The following is a 7,680-nucleotide window of genomic DNA, read 5'->3' on the forward strand; positions in this document are numbered from 1 at the left end:
ATATGTTAAATTATTATGATTGAAATCGATTTTTGAATTGTAAAAGATTTTTATAAATTTTCTTACTTCTAACTTGAACAATATTTTTATTTATTAATCTTTTTTTTGAACATTTTAATAAAGCTTATTGATTTTATTTCAAACTAATTTTCAAATTAACTTTCTATAATGTATTATTACTATTATTATATTAATAAATTAATTTAAACTTAATTTGTAAGTATAATATAGAAAATGTTAATTTTAATAATTAATATATAATAGTTTTTTCCTTTAATAAAAATCTTTTATTATAAATACTTGAAAAGAGAATCTCCTTAAATAATGAAATAGAAGAACGATACCCAAGATATGGATTATATGCATATGGAGAAGGTTTTGTTACTGAAAAACTTAGAAGAATGTACTTCTCAGGAATACCTGTACTTTTTATACCTGGCAATCTTGGATCTCATGAGCAAGGTTCTTAGAATCTGTTATTAGAAGGTATTTTAATTTGATTTGAATCTGTTATTAATAATTATATTATTTTTAGTAAGATCTCTTGCTTCTGTCAGTTTGAGAAAAAGTTTAAAAGATAGGACTCCATTTCATTTTGATTATTTTACTGTTTCAATAGGCAAGGATTATTCTGCTTTATATGGAGGTATGAATAAAAAGAATATATGATATAATTATATATATATTCTATTGTATATTCTATATACATTATAATTCTATTATATATAAAATAATAATTTTATTAATCATTTTACTCATCATTTATCATTTATTTTTTTTTTATTTTTTTCATGTATTTTTTAAATAATTCATATATAATTTATTATTAGTCAACCTGTTAATTAAATAATAAAAAATACAAAGTTTTTTTTTTAGTAATCGTAGTAAGCTTAAAATATATTGTTAAAGGCATTTTCAAATATTAGCATTTTTAGCATTTTTCCTTTACACTTAATGATATATATAATAATTGAAATAATTTATTTTAATTCTTAAGTTATTTATAAAAAATTTTAATACTATATATTATTATTATAATAGAAGAAATTATTTAAAATGTTATCTTTATAACATATTTCAAATTCATTAAAATCAATAAAGAAAGAGTTAATCAGCAGGTTGACTTTTAAATAATTAAAAAGAATAAATGATAATTTATTATAATTAATTCAAGGTGTATTGATTGAAGAAACAATGTATGTTTCATATTGTATACAAAAAATATTAAGTTTATATAAATCTAAAATAGATAACATTGTGCTTATAGGACATTCAATGGTAAATACATTTAGTATTATTATATTTATTTCAATAAGGATATTATATTATTTCTTTATTTTTAGGGAGGTATTATAGCTAAAGGTTCTGTTTTGATGACTCCAAATATAAATGCTAGTGTTGCAAGCATTATTATTACTTTAGCTACTCCTCATACACCTACATTAGCGTTAGATTATACTTTTGTTAATTATTATAAAAATTTAGAAAAACGCTTAAATGATATAAAAGATGCAGGAATAAATGTGATATCAATAGGAGGTGGACCACGAGATACACTCATAACATCAACACAAATTTTAGATCCTACAGCAGATATTAATGTTATTTCTAATGCTATACCAGATGTTTGGAAATCTGTGGATCATCTTAGTATTTTATGGTGTAAACAATTAGTATTATCTATTGTGCATTCATTATTTGATTCTGTTAATTATGCTCAAAAACCACCTAAAATATTTTCCACACCTAACGAAAGAATGCAAGCATTATCATATCATTTTTATCATGTAAGAAAGTTTTTTAAAGTTATCTTCATCTATAAAGTATTTAAACTATAAAAATTAATTTTACAGCGTACTTCTGGAAAAAGATTATATTTTTATAAAGAAATAATACAATTTGAAACTGATGGTGAATGGATAGAGAATATTCAAAGGCATTATACATGGACTAATAAAAACTCATTTAAGAAAACATCTTCTATTTATCTTATGATTAGATTAAGTGGACAACCTGATTATTTAACTATTGATACTAAAAATTTAGAATCTAAAGATTGGTTATTTGCATGTACAGCATCTAATATACAAGGACAATCAAGAACTTGGTAATTATTGCTTTTAATTAAAAATTATAAATTTATTAAAATATTATTATAAAAAAAATATTCTATATTTAATTTAGCAATTGGGGTTGGAACTTGACAAATAGAACAAGAATTTTATCAGATCCTTTACACCATATAAGAAAAACTGTTGATTTAAATTTGCAAGAGTTAAAATATCCTGGTATAACACATATTATAATAAGAATTACACCAGATAATTTAGAAAAATATGTTACAATAAATGTAGATTTATATTCTTATGATACAAGATTTATATTTATTAAGAATAATCTATCTTTATTGAAAAATTTATTTATTTTACCTCAAATAAAAAAATCTCATCCTGGACATATTAGATATTATGCTAGTTTTGATAATTTTGTAAACGTTATTGCTGTTGAACTTAAAGCATCTGGATGTATGGATCCAAAACATGCAATTGTTGAATTAATAGAACCATGGAGTATTGGAGTTACACAAATTCAATTTTTTACAGTTATGTGAGTATAAACTCTAAATAAACTATAAATTTTTTTTTTTTAAATTATTGAATTATTAAAATTTAATATTTTAGAGATAATGGACCAAAAATAATGAAAATTCAAACTAAAAATAAGTATTCTAATATTTCTCCAAATTTAAGAATAACTCTAGATCCTGCATGTTCATATGTAATTAATATTCAAAAAGGTGGAATTATAGATCAAATATCTTGTATTGTAAGAGATCGCTGGTATTTATTGTATACAACAATTATTAGTTTACTTTTATTATTTTTATCTACAAGAATCAATCATGGCCATAATCAAACTCCAATAATAATAATTACGATATTTCTGTCGTTTTGTTATAATTTAATGTTTGAATGTTTAATTGCTTTGGCAATTATTTGTGTATTTACTATTGGACTCTGCTGTTGCATTATATTTTTTGGCTCAGTAGCTCATAATATTGCTGTGAGGTAAAAAATTATAATTATATTGATATATATATTTATATTATAGAAAATTGTTTATGTTATTCAATTTATCAATTTTTTTTAGGTTTCTAGCACGTGTAATAACTTTTTCAACAACATGGTCAGATTGGCTGCTTGGAGGATTAAATCAATTACCATTTATTACTACAATTCTTGTTTTATCTTTAATTCCAGCAACGTGTGGAGCTTTAGCTATGTTAATTTCCATTTTTCTTTATTTTTTAAATTTGACGAAAATGTATGAAGATTATTTAGAAGAACTTTTAATGGCTTCATTACAACATTTTAATTGGATAAGACAATTTAGAAGTGCAAAAGATAATTCTGAAGATACAAGACAAAAAATATTCAATCATCTTATTTTTTTTATACTTTGGTGCTTTACTGCTATTCCAGCTGTACCATCTGTACTTGTTTGGGCAAAAAATTTCAGGTTTGTAATTAATTATTTAAAAAATATAAAATATGAGTATTCAGTATTAAAATTATTATTATAAATTTGTTTTAGTTACAATATGAAACTTTCTTCGGAAGATTCTTTATTACTTCAAAGCTGGATAATTTTAGTAACATGCAGTACAATGGGATGGGTGCAACTTCCTTCTAATAATCATAAAAATCGATCTCAAATATTATCCAGTATATTATGTTTTCTAGGTTGGGTAGTACTTTTAATGGGAGCAGCACCTCATCCACCTTTTTATCAATATTGTATACCACCTATTGTAGCAGGAACTATTAGTATTATTGCATTAAATTTCATTTTTTCTTAAAATATTATTTATTTAAAATAATACTTTAATCTAATCTTCCTGTCTACATCAGTTTCATGTACATCTAAATTGTATATATTGTATTTGTATAAAAATATTTATATTTAGAATGTGTATAATAATATAATAGTTATATTGAAATTTATTCCATTAAACTTTTAGCTCTTTCGCACTTTACGTGAACAAATTGTGTTGTCTTACAATCCTTACTATTGTTTTTTTGTTTTTATATCTTTAGAAGAAAAAGTGCTTATAAAAAATGTGCAAAAAATCTTTATCTCTTAAACTGCATATATTATGATATAATATTCAGGCCTCAAATATAAAAAATATAATAAATTGATAAAAATTTTTGACATTTTATTTCAATGTTCAGAAAATAATATTACATATTATTATAACTGAAATATTTTACGCTTAATACATATAAATACAAACTTAAAATTATCTGAGATTAACAACTACAAGTCAAATTTGTAACAATTCATTTTGATTATAATCATTTACTACAAATCTGACTTGAAGTTTAGATTGAATGGATTATAATATATAATATATATAATTATATTATTAATTTATAATAATATATATAATTATATGAAATAATTTGTATTATTATAAATAAAATACCTATATACACATTACAAATTAATATTTTTTATTTAATTTATAAATAATTGGGAAATATTAAAATATTTTATACAGCAAACAATAAATTTATTGTTTATCGGAAAAAGATATACAGTTTTAACATTTTTATATGACCTATTTAACATCACATTTATTGTATTATTTTTATTGTATTATTGCTATTTTTAATATTTTATGTCTGTCTTAAATTCATTAACTAAAAAAATTTTTTTTATTCTTATTTTTAATTTTAGTTAATTTTATTTAATTAATCAACAATTGTTTAAATAACAAACTAAATTACATCAAATTGATAGAAAAAATCGAATTCAACTTTATATAGATATATGATCTATTTACTGTTTACAAGATAATGATATACACATTTATGTAAATTAATGGGACCCAAAAATAATCATGATATATGTAATTATCATAGAAATATGGCAGTAACCTAATTTTACAAATTAATAATATAATGCCCACTCATTTTCTTGTAGAAATGTATCAACTACTTCCTTCATTGCTAAATTAGGGATTAATTGATCCTGAGTTAAACGAACTCTAGTAACTGGATCAAAGTGTCCCACCCTCTGTAAATGTTCTTCAATGTCTTTTCGTTCATATGTAATTCCACTTGGCGTTATTACAGGTTCTTGTAAAATTTCAAAACTAATTTTTCCACATAAATAATCAGGTACTTCTCTTTTCTATTCCACATATTCATAAAAATTGCAGATAATACATAATTACTTTTTTTCATATGCAATTAAAAACTTCAAAAATAATCAAGAATATAAACTCACCCTTCTTCTTTCATCCACTTTTGCAAATAAATCATTAAGGTGAGCCATACATGTATCTCTTTTTTCTTCTATCTCTTCTTTTTTCCTTGTAAATTCAATAGATGAGGCTTCTCCTTCACTTTTACTATCTACATCTTTAATTGCTTCTTGTTCCTTTAAAGCAGCTAAACTTCGTTCAGCATCTTCTACTATCAATTGATTCAGATATGATTGTAATTCAATATCTTGAGCAATTCTCTGTTCTTCTCTCAATTGGAAACAACGTTTTCGTGCTTGCCTTAAAATGCTGGTCATATCATCTCCATAATTTAACTTTTGTTCCTTGGCCAAATCCACAGCTACATTATCGTTGAGATGTGTAATCATGAGAATGGCAAATTTCACATTGCCATAAAAACCATGAATACCATAAAAAAAAATATTCACAAGATACTTCCATATTTCACAATGATATATATAATATATAATAAAATATTATAGATATTATATCTAAATATATATATCAAGGCAAGATAATCTAATCTTTAAATGCTGTCATAGATGAAATTTTATTCTAAACAAAAGTTGTTTTCATATAACTTTTCAATGATAGCTTTTAAAGATTAAGATAATATACAAAAAAAGATATGGCATATAAAAAAATTATATTAATAAACAAATAATGTTTTTTATTAAAAAATATTTTGCAAAATGCAATTTAAAAATATAATATTTATTTTGATTATATATATGAAATAAGTAAAATGATTTTATAATGAAATGATAAAATAAAAAATTTAATCATTAATATTAAATATATTTAAGATAGAAAAAAATATTAATATATAATATAATATAATATAATATAATATAATTTATAATTATTTTATAAAAATTATGATGAAATATTTTCCTATAAATAAATTTTTATAAGAAGCATATTATAATAAGAAGCCAATGAAATTTCAAAACAAAAATATAACGACATACCTCTTTGTAAATGTTTCACAGCTTCATCGAAGAGTTCCATTTCAAGAAGAGCTAGACCCAAGAAAAAATGACCCTTCACCAGACATGGATCGATATCGAGAGCACGTCTGCAGTCTAGACAGGATGATTCCCATCGTTTCAATTTCAGGTTACACAGCGCTCGGTTCGTAAAATATAGTGCTTGGGTTGGATTTTTAATCTGCAGGAATGAGATGCAATGTCGTAACTTGCCTGCATAGATTCATAGTAGCACTCACAATTGCTTTGGTGTAGCAGTGTGCAGCATCCTCATATTTGTGAAGATTGAAAAGTCGATTTCCTTCTTCTTTTAACTCTTTGTCAGAGAGGTTGGCGGTTGTATACATTTTACTCATCTTGGCAACAAATGTTGTGCCGTATTAAACACTTTTCTACATATGAAGTCTCGTTGGATTATTTACTAATATTTCTTATAAGAAAAAATAGTCGAATTGTAAACAAATCGACTAACAAAATAATATTGTATAACCTTAACCTTAATGACATATACGTTCTTCCATTTTCCTTGTGAGTTTGTCAGTCATTAACTAAAATGTGATAAAGAAGTACATAGTAAATAAAACTAGGAGGAAGTTATTTTTCAATATAAAGTCTGATTTTCAAAAAATATTCAATATAAAAATATTTTAATATTTCTTTATTTCTAAATATTGTAACATTTTTTAAAAATATTTTTGTATAATACTTTATTTATTTATAATACTCTATAATACTTTATTTATTTATTTATTTTTATTTTCAAATTTATAGAGATTTTCATCTTATTTTTAATCATAATTTTGGTAAATTATAATTATCAATATAAAAAAAACAGATTGATAAAAAAAAATAACTTTAAAATAATTGTTCATTTTAGAAATTAAAATTATATAAAAATAATGAAATATATAAATATTGTCATTTTTTGATTGGAATATTTTTATTGTGATGTAAAAAATTTTATTACATCTATTATTTTAATTGTTAGTCTTTTTTTAATTTTAGTTTTTTTTAATTTAAAATTATAAAAATACAAGTATGTGTTTTTATTTATAAAATAAATTCATAGTTTGAAGTGTTATGCATTTGATATAATAATATAATATTTATATAATCAACTCATATATAATTAATTAATAAAAAAAAAATAATAAATAAATTTATTAAAAAATAATTTTATTTTTGTTTATTTTTTAAAATAATTATTTTCTACTTCAAACTATAAAATTAATTATATATTTTAATTATTTTACATACTGCTATATATTATTAATCTTAGATATACTATATATACAAATAGGTTTGTTTGTTATAGGGTGTCTATTGTATTCAGCAACAATTCCTATTTTATGTTTAAAAAATTCTAACATTTTTTTTGCAATCAATCTATTATTTTCA

At 21.9% G+C, this 7,680-nt stretch overlaps 3 protein-coding genes across 8 annotated transcripts in view; 1 reads left to right on the top strand and 2 right to left on the bottom strand.

Annotated features, from left to right (window-relative positions):
• The window catches only part of LOC102681814 (GPI inositol-deacylase), a 4,989-nt gene extending 963 nt beyond the window's left edge, over window positions 1–4,026 (top strand). Inside the window, exons 2-11 of one of the 3 annotated variants that reach the window (XM_006614961.2) lie at window positions 309–462; window positions 536–646; window positions 1,175–1,278; window positions 1,344–1,404; window positions 1,486–1,787; window positions 1,854–2,107; window positions 2,185–2,607; window positions 2,682–3,068; window positions 3,151–3,519; window positions 3,595–4,026. In XM_006614961.2, coding sequence (XP_006615024.1) covers window positions 309–462; window positions 536–646; window positions 1,175–1,278; window positions 1,344–1,404; window positions 1,486–1,787; window positions 1,854–2,107; window positions 2,185–2,607; window positions 2,682–3,068; window positions 3,151–3,519; window positions 3,595–3,859 — 2,430 coding nt within the window. In that variant the 3' untranslated portion in view covers window positions 3,860–4,026. Of the gene's footprint in view, window positions 1–308; window positions 463–535; window positions 647–1,174; window positions 1,279–1,343; window positions 1,788–1,853; window positions 2,108–2,184; window positions 2,608–2,681; window positions 3,069–3,150; window positions 3,520–3,594 lie in introns of those variants that run through there. The other 2 variants (XM_006614960.2, XM_006614962.1) reach the window with 2 other exon arrangements.
• Window positions 4,027–4,817: 791 nt separating this feature from the next.
• LOC102671207 (E3 ubiquitin-protein ligase CHIP) lies at window positions 4,818–6,848 on the bottom strand. 4 transcript variants are annotated; one of them, XM_031510114.1, is made up of 5 exons: window positions 6,779–6,848; window positions 6,522–6,674; window positions 6,265–6,463; window positions 5,296–5,693; window positions 4,818–5,199 (listed from the first exon to the last, which is right to left on the bottom strand). In XM_031510114.1, the coding sequence occupies exons 2-5, from the start codon at window positions 6,636–6,638 to the stop codon at window positions 4,957–4,959; spliced, it is 957 nt and encodes a 318-aa protein (XP_031365974.1). In that variant the 5' UTR covers window positions 6,639–6,674; window positions 6,779–6,848; the 3' UTR covers window positions 4,818–4,956. The 4 variants fall into 4 exon arrangements, with proteins under 4 accessions (XP_031365974.1, XP_006615032.1, XP_031365973.1 ...); XM_006614969.2 differs by having other exon boundaries at window positions 5,296–5,633; window positions 6,779–6,840; XM_031510113.1 differs by having other exon boundaries at window positions 6,522–6,833.
• A 678-nt stretch (window positions 6,849–7,526) lies between these two features.
• LOC102671065 (nucleoside diphosphate-linked moiety X motif 6) overlaps window positions 7,527–7,680 on the bottom strand; it is a 1,636-nt gene continuing 1,482 nt past the window's right edge. The window contains exon 5 of the mRNA XM_006614967.2: window positions 7,527–7,680. This exon is cut by the window's right edge and continues 1 nt beyond it. Within this exon, the coding sequence (XP_006615030.1) occupies window positions 7,542–7,680 (139 nt within the window). The 3' untranslated portion in view covers window positions 7,527–7,541.

The sequence above is a fragment of the Apis dorsata genome, unplaced genomic scaffold (genome assembly GCF_000469605.1).
Source record: "Apis dorsata unplaced genomic scaffold, Apis dorsata 1.3 scaffold_206, whole genome shotgun sequence".
NCBI lineage: Eukaryota > Metazoa > Arthropoda > Insecta > Hymenoptera > Apidae > Apis > Apis dorsata.

What these genes read in the sequence shown, in the direction of transcription:
- LOC102671207 (XM_031510114.1), bottom strand. Translation starts at nt 6,638, where the DNA reads ATGAGTAAAATGTATACAACCGCCAACCTCTCTGACAAAGAGTTAAAA. An exon ending in TGTGAAACATTTACAAAGAG is followed by an intron (nt 5,694 to 6,264) that starts GTATGTCGTTAT and finishes ATGGTATTCATG; the next exon opens with GTTTTTATGGCAATGTGAAA. An exon ending in AAGTGGATGAAAGAAGAAGG is followed by an intron (nt 5,200 to 5,295) that starts GTGAGTTTATAT and finishes TATGTGGAATAG; the next exon opens with AAAAGAGAAGTACCTGATTA.